The 12,479-nt window shown below is 40.2% G+C and overlaps 1 protein-coding gene across 3 annotated transcripts; it reads left to right on the forward strand.

Moving 5' to 3' along the window:
* Positions 1-757: 757 nt before the first annotated feature.
* LOC135503812 (semaphorin-4D-like) lies at positions 758-11,336 on the forward strand. Of its 3 annotated transcripts, none has more exons than XM_064921960.1 (14): positions 758-940; positions 4,089-4,234; positions 4,771-4,818; positions 4,928-5,029; positions 5,123-5,216; positions 5,306-5,413; positions 5,526-5,668; positions 6,080-6,258; positions 6,650-6,758; positions 6,886-7,057; positions 7,994-8,109; positions 8,385-8,530; positions 9,295-9,371; positions 9,502-11,336. In XM_064921960.1, the coding sequence occupies exons 2-14, from the start codon at positions 4,184-4,186 to the stop codon at positions 9,864-9,866; spliced, it is 1,710 nt and encodes a 569-aa protein (XP_064778032.1). In that variant the 5' UTR covers positions 758-940; positions 4,089-4,183; the 3' UTR covers positions 9,867-11,336. The 3 variants fall into 3 exon arrangements, with proteins under 3 accessions (XP_064778032.1, XP_064778040.1, XP_064778022.1); XM_064921968.1 differs by lacking the exon at positions 758-940 and adding an exon at positions 954-1,137 and having other exon boundaries at positions 9,295-9,331; positions 9,502-9,615; XM_064921950.1 differs by lacking the exon at positions 758-940 and adding an exon at positions 955-1,137.
* Positions 11,337-12,479: the final 1,143 nt, after the last annotated feature.

Genomic DNA, 12,479 nt, shown 5'->3' on the forward strand with positions numbered 1-12,479 from the left:
GAGCGGGAACTGTACTTCCTCAGTGGTAGGGAGGCGATTACCTGGCCTTGTACACAGCTAATCGCTAACATTCTCCAAAACTAGCTAGCTACTGACCCTAGTAACAGTACAGACGAAGATGAAACATGATCATGCCTACTGCACCTCTTACTGTAGAAATGATTGTTGAAAACTAGTCTAGGTTGGAATTGTTGCTGTTAAAACACAATAATAATTGTTATTCTTAACTGGAATAAACTTGATTGAAGCAAGATGCTTTTGAGGCAAACACACTCACACAGTTCTGGGTTGTTCATTTTATTTTTGTTCAGAATAAAAAAATATGTATTGTATTTTAACAGCAACAGTTCCAACCTAGACTTTCTTTTAACAATCATTTCTACAGTAAGATGTACAGTAGGCCTGATCATTTTTCATCTGTACTATTACTTAGAGTTGCACTATCAAAAAGCCTGTGTGTGGGTGCTGTTACTCATCTGTGTGATGTGATCAATCTGTTTATTCCAATTCAGAATGAAAATGATTTATTGTATTTTAACTAAAACAGTCTAGTTCCAACCTAGACATATATGTAAGAGTGTTTTTAATGGGGGGAAATAAACATGAATAGATATTTAATTTCATTGTTATTTATTTTTTGTCTATATTGCATTTGTTTTAGACATAAGAGCAATGAAATGTACTGATATTTATGTATAGTTGCATATTTTCCTAGGTTGGGTCCCAGGAAAACACAGAATTTCTCATTATGGTCCCAAGCTGAAAACGTTTAAGAACCCTTGTCTAGACGAGTCTCGCGTTCTCTGAAAATAGGCTAATATGGGTAGTCAATCAAAAATATTACCGACTGAAGTATGTTTCACTACAGAACAATTAAGCTACTTTGAGGCTACTGTACTTGATTGAAAATTGAAGACAAGACTAGATGGAAGACCAGACTGTATGTATACAGAAAAGTCCCCACCCCTGTGTTGTATGATAAATCAAAGTGCCTACTGTTTCAAGTAATTAATTGCGGAGAGACTCAGAAAAGTATGTGTCCGCTCGCGCTCTTTGCGGTCTTTTTAGGACAATTAATTTTTTCGGCGAAAGCTTCGACCCTTACCCACAAACCTAGAGTGACATTGACAGACAAAGGTAAAGTAAGCTTTTTCTTTTAAATCAATAGTACAAGTATTGAATGACGACGGCAGGGTTGAATGATCAGGGCTGTTAGGAGTCGATTTATATTCAATAGCTACTAAAAGTGTATTGAGTCCACAATAGCCAAATGGGTCGATTTATATTCAACACTAAACCATTTGGAGGAAAAGTGTATCGAGTCCACAATAGCCAAAAGGACTCGACTCTCTTTGAGTTCTTTTTCTCTCTCTTGATTTGGAACTGCTATCAAAGACCCGACTGTTCTCGTAGACTAGACGTAACATAGTAAAAGTAAATCCGGGACACTCAAATTAGTACGTTATATATGTTATGTTTGGTATGATTACACAAGACCAATGTCGATGTTTGGAGTGATGTAAAAACACTTTAAAGTACTACTACTACTTTTGGGTATCTGTACTTTACTATTGATATTTTTGACGAATTTAACTTCACTACATTCATAAAGAAAATTATGTACTTTTTACTACTCCATACATTTTCCCTGACACCCAAAAGCACTCGTTACATTTTTAATGCTTTGCAGGACAGAAAATAGTCAAGTTCACACACTTATCAAGAGAACATCCCTGGTCATCCCTACTGCCTCTGATCTGGCGAACTCACTAAACACAAATGCTTTGTTTGTAAATTATATCTATGTGTTGGAGTGTGACCCTGGCTATCCATAAAGAAAAATAAATTTAAAAATTGTGCCGCCTGGTTTGATTAATATAAGTATTTTTTTTATTATTCATACTTTCCCCTTTCCTTTTGATAGTTAAGTATATTTTAGCAACTACATGTACGTTTGATACTTAGGTACAGTACCCGTTAAAAGTTTGGATATGTAACTGATGTGAAACGGCTAGCTAGTTAGCGGTGGTGCGCACGAAATAGCGTTTGGGTAACGATGCTTCGTGGGTGACTGTTGTTGATGTGTGCAGAGGGTCTCTGGTTCGCCCCCAGGTAGGGGTGAGGGAACAGTCTAAAGTTATACTGTTACAGATACACCTGCCCATTGCAGGGTTTTTCTTTATTTTTACTATTTGCTACATTGTAGAATAATAGTGAAGACATCAAAACTATGAAATAACACATATGGAATTATGTAGTAACCAAAAAAGTGTTAAACAAATCAAAATATATTTTATATTTGAGATTCTTCCAAGTAGCCACCCTGTGCCATGTTGACAGCTTTGCACACTCTTGGTATTCTTTCAACCAGCTTCATGAGGAATGCGTTTCCAATAGTCTTGAAGGAGCTCCCACATATGCTGAGCACTTATTGGCTGCTTTTAAAGTTATCACAAACAGCCATGTTTGGGAGTCCCATAGGGCTGCGCCCAATTGGCCCAGGGTCGTCTGTGGGCATCTTTGTAAATAAGAATGTGTTCTTAACTGGCTTGCCTAGTTAAATAAAGGTTACATTTGGAGAAAAAAAAATACAAAACTTAGTCCACTCTGTTCGTAGCATATTGTAGTTTTGGGAACAGAAAATTGTATTGAAATTTAACAGAATGTCAGCCAAAATCTATCTTGTTCCATCTTCTCACACGGCAGGCAACTGGGCTTCGGTAGTGAGTTGAAACGCCAAGCGGAAGCTTCACATTTATACACCCAGTGAAATATCTGTCTCATTGTTCTATCTGTGATAGTACTGTCTGAAGATAGGCAGGAACTGCTTCTCCAATAGAAATCCCAGATCACACTTGTAGGCGATGTCATGGCGACGTTGGCTAGCTAAGCTCATGCAGGCCATCAAATCAAAGGCACACCTTCGATATAAAGTTGTTTTTGACTGAAATTAAAATATGTAATTCTGCCACTTTCACAAGGTTGGAATAATAACATATTAAAATACTTAAAGACATTTCACTTCTCTCATTGACTTCTCAAACCCCGGCCTGGTCTGCTTGGTCTGTTTCCCAAATGTTCCCGGAAGTCTCGCAATGTTGGGTCTCTGGGTTTAGAAACTCTGTGGTGCTATGCCGGAATGTGAAAACATACCTCAATCCAGGGATGGAATATGTCGTTCTACTCATACTCATCCCGAATCGAGAATATTTAAATACTGCTTGTTTTTAATTAAACTGACGTTTTCACCAGCATGCTAGGCTAGCTAATGCAATAGCAGCCATTGAAAGTGCAACGCCTAGAGTTGGGGTGAGTAGCTACCGGAAGTGTTATTGAATCCAATGGGTTGCTTTAGCATTAGCTTGCTGACGAAAATGGCAGTTTAATAAAAGAATGAACAGTATTTCAATCTTCTCGATTCACCTTTCATCATTTCGCGATGATTAGAAGTACAACGATATATTCCATCCCTGGATTGAGGTATACTGTGACGGGCTCTGACTGTCCACATTCTGACATAGTACCGTTCTGACTCAAGGGAGAGAAATGAAAGAGAGTAGGTTCCTTTTTGCGCTTCTCCAAAAGTACAAGAACATGAACCATATTTCATACCTTTGTCATTAGCCAACTCTGGTAAGGAAAACAAACTATTTATACAAGCCTACATTAATACTGAGCTTGAACATATTTAATGAGGAATGTCCATCATACAGCCTATCACAGTGGTGAGATACAAGGACAGTAGGCCTATCCTTAATATAATATGGAAATATGCTATGCTACGGTAAAGTTAGAAGGATAAACTCATCTGGCACAACGTGAATCATTAACCCTATTCAAATTCAGTCACTGGGTACCTTCTTTTATTTAACTCTGGCAATGTCAGTATATACTGTGTGAACAAAACATTAGGAACACCTGCTCTTTCCATGACATAGCTTTCACCTGGTCCGTCATAAGGATCAATCATGGTTTCTAAGAAGTTATCCTAGTTCCAGAGTGTAATCTCAATGAGCACAGTTTTTGCATGAACACATATCCAGTCCGGTCATATGTTTGCTTAATGATTTATATCTCTGTGTCCTCAGATGTGAGCTTCCTAAGAATCCACCTGTCTGGGAATAACAGCCGTATAGAGCTCCTGCAGGGCCCTCAGGACAACATAGTATATGCTACAGACCACATGAACCTGTTCCAGACAAACTTCAACAGTTCTAAGACCTCTAGAATGCTAGTATGACTGAGTTACATACCCTTACTGTAAACCTTACTTGTGTATTGTGTTGCTTTATATTGATTTAGCTCTATTCAGGTTGTGCTCTAAGTAGGATTGTCCAATACAGTTGCTGTAATGTAAATGATGGTAATAACAGAGGGAGGGATATTGATATTTTACATGAAATATTTAGCTGAACAGTCCTTCCCCTCTTACATGCTGTGGACTAGATTATGTTGAAATGGATGTATTGAACATTGTACTCTACATGTACAGATGTAGGATCTTACTTTGATCACTATTTTGTTGCTGCACAGCAAGAAATGCAAACTTGTAGTATATTCAATGTTTAAAAAGGCTTTTAAACTTTGTAATATACACTTTAAAATGTCACTTGATTTACCCTAACGAAAATGTATCAATGCCTACAAATAATGTCCATTAATTATAATCCACATGTCCTGTTGTATTAAACTCACTCAAATGAAGGTCCTACATCTGTACATCTGTACCTGTACAATCTTTTTAATGATTTTAATTTTTTGCCTTTGCAGAGTCCTGTGTTTCGAGAGGAATGTAGAAGTAATGATTCCACATCACCAGTGAGTTTCTGAAAAGATGAGAGGATGTTGGTTTTATAGCATAGTTCATTACAAAAGTTGCACATATTTGGTTTACAACCATGTAACACAGTTCTGTTTTCTCCTTCAGGACTGTCACTATAACATCACTGTTTTACACAAGACTAACGATCCAAACCAACTGTTCCTGTGTGGAACCAATGGACAACAACACACATTGTGCTGTTACATGGTATGGGAAATACTTGTCATTATATAAGTATACAGGACTTTTCATGATACCATTTTGCCATTGGCATGTTAACACAAAATGATTCCACTGTAGAACCCATCAGACGACCCGTTTAACTGCACTCGATCCAAGGCCATCCAAAACATTCAACAACACATAAATGAAACAGAGCCATCACTCCTCATTGGTGAGGAAAATGTCTAATTGGAAAACATTACCCTATAATATGACCTAATGTTCTTGAGTGGTTATTGAGCTAATGTGTTGTGTCTCCAGGTTCTTCTGGGGTAGAGGAGTTCTACACCACTCACTCAGGCACAGAGGGTTCCGTGGGGATCAACAGGTTCGGGAAGAACAGACTATGGACAGACAACAGTGGAACAGGTATGGAACAGGGCGAGAGAACAAGACATGGCCTGACATGGTTTTGCATAGTACTGTATATCTGATCAGACTGTCCATGGACTGTCATTATTTCTCCTGTTCCTTTCCTTAGAACAGAGATATGTGAGTTTGGTGGCTAGCAGCCAGAGAGAGGATCGTCTGCAGGACAGACTATATGCTTTCTACATAGAGAAGAACCGACACCCGCGTTTGGACTCTGATCTCTGGGTTCCCCGGGTTGCTCAAGTCTGCATGGTAAGCACCACAGGAGGTTGGTGGCACCTTAATTGGAGAGGACAGGCTTGTGGTAATGACTGGGAGGAATCAGTGGAATGGTATTAAATACATCAAACACATGGTTTCCAGGTGTTTTAATGCCATTTCATTTGCTTCGTTCCGGCCATTATTATGAGCCGTTCTCCCCAGCATCCTCCACTGGTAAGCACTACATACTGTAGAACATGAATCATGCCTGCACTGTATGTAATCACCAGTGTTGCAGTTTAGTTCAGAACATTTTTGTAGCTCATTCATATGCGGTACGACTCCATTTCTGCCCATTTAAGCCCTTAATTAAGACTAATTCCATCGGGGGGCTCCTTGAGTGGTGTGTGCACTGCCCACTGTGATTATCTTAACATGTCTGTGGTTGCCTGTGTGTTCCAGGCCGATCGTGGAGGACCTAAGGGTTATCTGCAGTTCAGGTGGACCTCCAAGCTGAGTGCCAGGCTCTTCTGTGGAGACCAGGACAGCAGGCTGTCCTTCCCCCAGCTAGTGGACGTGAACACTGTTCTGGCAGAGAGGTGGCAGGATACCAGGGTCTATGCACTCTTCAGGAATGGCTGGTAGGACGACATACTGTATGTAGATAGATCATAATGGACCTTAGTAACATACACAAATCATCAATAACATCACAACAGGCGCTGGTAACAGAGACTCATAGTACAGTTTATGACATGAAGTTGCAGTGCCGTTAAGAAAATAAATCAAATTTGAAAGAGAAAAAAAAATAACTGAAAGTGACACAACGATTAAGAAAACCCAAATGTCATAGTCTTTGTTTTGTTCTTATCACCATGGAAGTTTGGGTTGTGCTTCCCCTCTCCCCTTTTCTGATCTCGAGAGTCAGCTGTTTCTCTGACCTTCACTGAAAGCAGATGTCGTGAAACATTGCGAAAGAGACCTTTAGTAAGGGGTTAGTTGAAACTTGCTGAACCCTGTGTCTACCCCTAGGGGTATGAGTGCTGTATGTGTCTACACCGTAGAAGATATTGACCGCATCTTTAAAACCTCCAACTTCAAGGGACACACGGGGTCCGTCCCAATCCCACGACCTGGGAAGGTATGCTCAACAATATGACTTTCTAGTCAGCTCTACTCCTTTACTCTGTATGTTTACTATATTGGACTGTATTCTGTGTATGTCTTCGTATGTTGAAGTATACATAAAAGTGTCCATCCTCTTGTAGTGTGTTGAAGACAGTACTAGACTCCCCATGGAAGTCCTGAAGATGGTGGACAAGGTTTCAGAGATGGAGGAGTGGGTCACCAGTAGGCCTCTCCTGGTCACTCACCACTATTACCACCACATCCGTGTGGACAGAGTCCAAGGCAAAGGGAATGTCCTGTTTCTGTCTCTAGGTGAGAAGTTTCGATCTCTAGACGATGAATCAGAAATGATCAGTCTGAAAGGAATGACGGGAAACCTTATGTTTGGAGACCTTTAACATAGACCTCTTATGACCCAACAGCAAGTGATGATAGGGAGCCGTATTGTGTATACGTACAGCATATTTATAGGAATGTGGATGAGGTGAGAACATTTCCATCTTATACTCACACCAGTTTTAAGAGACAGGCTTTCAGAAGGTTGAAATACTATTGACCGTACATGGGTGTAAAGTGATACTTTTTTTCATGCTGACTACCTGACACTGATCTTTTGTAAGGTGTAAAAAAGGCCTGTCTGAGCGGTTTATTTTTTAGTTTAAAAAGATAACTAAGCGGAAGTATACTCTTATCACACTGTGCTGGGAAACCAGGGATGCAGTTTCATTTCCCATCATTAGCACACATAGACTTATTCAAACAACCCTAACTTGAGATTCACATTTGCACAACATTTTGTAGGTTGTGGTTAGCGTCAGAGAAGTACAATCCAAACATGAGACTGATGAATGTAATTGAAGTACAGTATCAGAAGCATTACTAGAGCAATATAGTCATAGATACTCATAGATATGTGTCCTTAGGGCGAGTCTATGCCTCACCATGCATCTGTACTGTGAGTGGTGTAATATGACTGGAGGATGTCTCAACATTATGTTGAAACATGAACTATTGTGTGTGTGTGTTATGCTTAAATGACTGTGTTGACATTTCTTACACAACTTTCTTTTGTAATGTTTGACTCTCACTCATAACCTCAATGATCGATAACTGCTGTTTGACACACTGTGTGTGTGTGTGTGTGTGTGTGTGTGTGTGTGTGTGTGTGTGTGTGTGTGTGTGTGTGTGTGTGTGTGTGTGTGTGTGTGTGTGTGTGTGTGTGTGTGTGTGTGCGTGTGTCTACACTAGGGAATGGAGGGATTCATAAGGTTCTGGAGAAGGATGGTCATGCCTTCATCATCGCTGAGTTACATCCTTTTAACTACAGAGCACACATCCTCAGTATGATGTTGCACTCCTCCACGGTGAGTCAAGGAACACAACCCACACCGAAACCTCCCCACAGATCCAACAGTGGTAATAATGAAACATGGAGTGGGATAGACAATAGTCAAAGAGATCCCTTTCAAACCATGTTTATATCTCTATAATAATATTGTAAAATAAGTGGTGTTCTTATTGTAAATCAGCAACTTTCTTCTGCAGTCAACAGTCATTGTTTGAGTACTTCCTACAATATTAGGTTCTCAATAGCACCTTTTTTTCCAAAGAGTGTACTAATGTTCTTGTTGTGTTCCAGGGGAAGCTGTATGTGGGCTCCAGCAGAGAGCTGGTTCAGATTGACCTGGGCAGCTGTGAGCAGTATGGAGCCCAGTGTGAAGACTGTGTCCTGGCCAGAGACCCTTACTGTGGCTGGGATGGCCATCACTGCACCACAGCAACAAAGTAAGACCAAACACAGCCCGCTTGCAGCTTATAGCATCCGCTATATAGATATTTAATGGTAGTGATTCAAAAATACATTTTTCATTAATGGTTTCCTCTCTGGTTTCCTGTCAGCCTTACAGTTTATTTGGAACCCTTCATAGTGTTTGTCAAAAATGCTAATATAGAGTGGTGCATTATTTTGGCCAATATACTAGACCTTATTTTCCATCAGTTCAGTTAAACATGGCCAGAGCCAGTTTTTCCAGAATTATGTAAACACACATGGCCCTTGTTCAAACAAATGTGGTGTCAGATGAGGCCTTGAAAACAAACAAAATATAGTTCAAACAAGTGTGCTGTCAGATAGAGGCCATAAAAGAAAACAAAATATACTTCATTTGATTAAACATAACATACAAGTCTGTCTGCATTGTGTGTCAGTGGGAAATGTTAGTTCTCACTTCCTCACTCTGATCCCCACCTTCTGTTAAAAGTATACTACACTTCCTCCTCTACACTCCCCCAACACATGCTACACACACACACGATACTACATACTACCTGTTGTGTCGTCAAATGCTCTATGCTCTGTTGGTGTGATACCGTGTGTTTTCAGTTCATCTTTGCATTTTCAAATAACTATCACTGCCAACCACAAGGTAGACACTCTACTGGCCCATAAACAGGAATAAGCAACCTCTGAGTGAAAATAGACATTCACTATTTTCTGGTTGAGTTGCTTGTTGAGACTCCTTAACTCATATGTGCTTGTCTTTTTACAGTAAGACAATTCAGGATGTGGAGAACGGGAACCATCAGGTATGCAGCAACATATCCAGAGGAGTTACTGCAAGTAAAGGTGTGTAGTGTGTTAGTCACCCTTGTATGAATACAAAACCATTTATTATGACCATGTACTATAATAAAGGATGGAAACCACCCACAAATGGTTAGCTATGGAAGTCTAAAAAGCTATGTTTTGTTCTTAGTTTACTTTCTAAGGTCATCAGGTGGCGCTGCAGATGGAATCAGAGTTTCTCAATCTTCAAAGTACTTCCTCCATTGCCCAACCTTGTCCAGCCACGCTGAGTACAGCTGGAGGCACCATGGCAACACCACAGCAACACCGTGCATCTCCACAGGGTCAGAGCACCAGTGTCTCCTGCTAATAGAGAGCATGGGCCCTGAGCAGCAGGGAACATACAGCTGTGTGTCTGAGGAGAGGGGCTACCACAGGACTCTGGTGCAGTACCAGTTACAGCTGGACAGTGGGGCCTCAGGCCTGGACTCTCACCGCCTGCCCTGTCTTGGTCTGGGTCTGGTACTAACACTGGTCCTGACTTTGCTCTGCTAGCATCAGCTCTATTGACTCTCACCCCAGCCCTATGACCAAGCTGACTTGACTTGGACATCCCTGCACTTGTACTTTTGTCTTCCTTACACCCACGCTACCTCAAGAATAGTTCATGACAGTCAAAGTCCGAGCCATTTCGCTGAGCTGCTTCCTTTGTTACTTTCACAATCAATTGGTAAAAAACAGAACGCTGTAGAAGTTAAAGCTACTGCACTTTTGCGGAGTTAAGGATTTATTGGCCTTATGCACTTTATAATCATGCTACGTTATCCAATATGGAACTTTTCAGGGGTTTAAAATATTTAATGTGAAAATCTGAATGTACAGTATATATAGCAAAAACAGACTTAAATTTGTTACATTTTAGAAATACATTTTTTAATTAACTCCTAACTTTCTTGCTAACAGCATGATGGTTGTAAATATATACAGTACCAGTCAAAAGTTAGTACACACCTACTCATTTAAGGGTTTTTCTTTATTTTTACTATTTTCTACATTGTACAATACTAGTGAAGACATCAAACCTATGAAATGACACATATGGAATTATGTAGTAACCAAAAAAGTGTAAAACAAATCAACTCAGCAAAAAAGAAACGTCCTCTCACTGTCAACTCTATTTAATTTCAGCAAACTTAACATGTGTAAATATTGGTATGAACATAACATTCAACAAGAATACATAAACTGAACAAGTTCCACAGACATGTGACTAACAGAAATTGAATAATGTGTCCCTGAACAAAGGAGGGGTTAAAATCAAAAGTAACAGTCAGTATCTGGTGTGGCCACCAGCTGCATTAAGTACTGCAGTGCATCTCCTCCTCATGGACTGCACCAGATTTGCCAGTTCTGAGATGTTCTAGGGTTACTATACATAACTTTAACCCATTTTATAAGAGATTCTCCAAAATGTAAATATTCCGGGAGCAGGTGCAATTTGCAGTTCAAGATCAAGCAAACGTAGCAGAATTCAAAGTTGGGCTGTACAACATGCAAAAAGGTAGGGAGCTTCGGTCAAAAATTACTGGAGGTATTAAACTAGCAAAGGAGTGGGTGGAATGTATGGTAAATTAACATCCTATGCATCATATGTAAAAAAACAACAACAACAAAAAACAACAACAGCAAGCCTTGTAGAGGACACCCAGGTTAACACTCAAAACTGTAATAAAAAATAGACACTACTGCCAGAGTCTTCAGAACAGCCTTAGGAGGATGCTAAACATCACAGCCACATGCCTGCTCATGGCTTCGAGCAAGAAGTTGACATGGTAGGGAAAAAAAATAGTTTCAAGTTTGTAATCTGAATATGAGCCTCACATTATCACATATAAATTCTCAAATGTGTGTTCTGCTGTTGCCTAAATGTATTTAAAGTTAAATTATGATATTTTGATATTTGTTTTACTTCTACATTGTCTTGAAAATGACATGAAATTCGGGTCTTGAAAGCCCCACAGCTAAGTATGTGTGCATATGTCTGGTGTTCTCCAGTGTCGTCTAAAAATGTTACTGTACATTGATGAGGCTATAAGAAATTCAGACTTGTGTAAGCCCCGCATCTACACTCACATCAGTGAATTCTAAAATGCTTTGAATAATTAGCACCTTGGAGAGTGCTGTCCATTTACCACCATAGATAATAGGCTACTTGGAGAGTGCTGTTTCACCACCATAGATAGTAGGCTACTTGGAGAGTGCTGTTTCACCACCATAGATAGTAGACTACTTGGAGAGTACTGTTTCACCACCATAGATAATAGGCTACTTGGAGAGTGCTGTTTCACCACCATAGATAGTAGGCTACTTGGAGAGTACTGTTTCACCACCATAGCTAGTAGGCTACTTGGAGAGTACTGTTTCACCACCATAGATAGTAGGCTACTTGGAGAGTGCTGTTTCACCACCATAGATAGTAGGCTCCTTGGAGAATACTGTTTCACCACCATAGATAGTAGGCTACTTGGAGAGTGCTGTTTCACCACCATAGATAGTAGGCTACTTAGAGAGTGCTGTTTCACCACCATAGATAGTAGACTACTTGGAGAGTACTGTTTCACCACCATAGATAATAGGCTACTTGGAGAGTGCTGTTTCACCACCATAGATAGTAGGCTACTTGGAGAGTGCTGTCCGTTTCACCACCATAGATAGTAGGCTACTTGGAGAGTGCTGTTTCACCACCATAGATAGTAGGCTACTTGGAGAGTGCTGTTTCACCACCATAGATAGTAGACTACTTGGAGAGTACTGTTTCACCACCATAGATAATAGGCTACTTGGAGAGTGCTGTTTCACCACCATAGATAGTAGGCTACTTGGAGAGTACTGTTTCACCACCATAGATAGTAGGCTACTTGGAGAGTGCTGTTTCACCACCATAGATAGTAGGCTACTTGGAGAGTGCTGTTTCACCACCATAGATAGTAGGCTACTTGGAGAGTGCTGTTTCACCACCATAGATAGTAGGCTACTTGGAGAGTGCTGTTTCACCACCATAGATAGTAGGCTACTTGGAGAGTGCTGTTTCACCACCATAGATAGTAGGCTACTTGGAGAGTGCTGTTTCACCACCATAGATAGTAGGCTACTTGGAGAGTGCTGTTT

Source organism: Oncorhynchus masou, chromosome 2 (assembly GCF_036934945.1).
Source record: "Oncorhynchus masou masou isolate Uvic2021 chromosome 2, UVic_Omas_1.1, whole genome shotgun sequence".
Lineage (NCBI taxonomy): Eukaryota > Metazoa > Chordata > Actinopteri > Salmoniformes > Salmonidae > Oncorhynchus > Oncorhynchus masou.

Coding starts and splice junctions, on each gene's coding strand:
- LOC135503812 (XM_064921950.1), top strand. CDS start 1,035: ATGTGTCCGCTCGCGCTCTTTGCGGTCTTTTTAGGACAATTAATTTTT. Junction 5,669..6,079: donor GGGTTGCTCAAGTCTGCATG/GTAAGCACCACA, acceptor TGTGTGTTCCAG/GCCGATCGTGGAGGACCTAA. Junction 7,058..7,993: donor TGTCCTGTTTCTGTCTCTAG/GTGAGAAGTTTC, acceptor TGTCTACACTAG/GGAATGGAGGGATTCATAAG.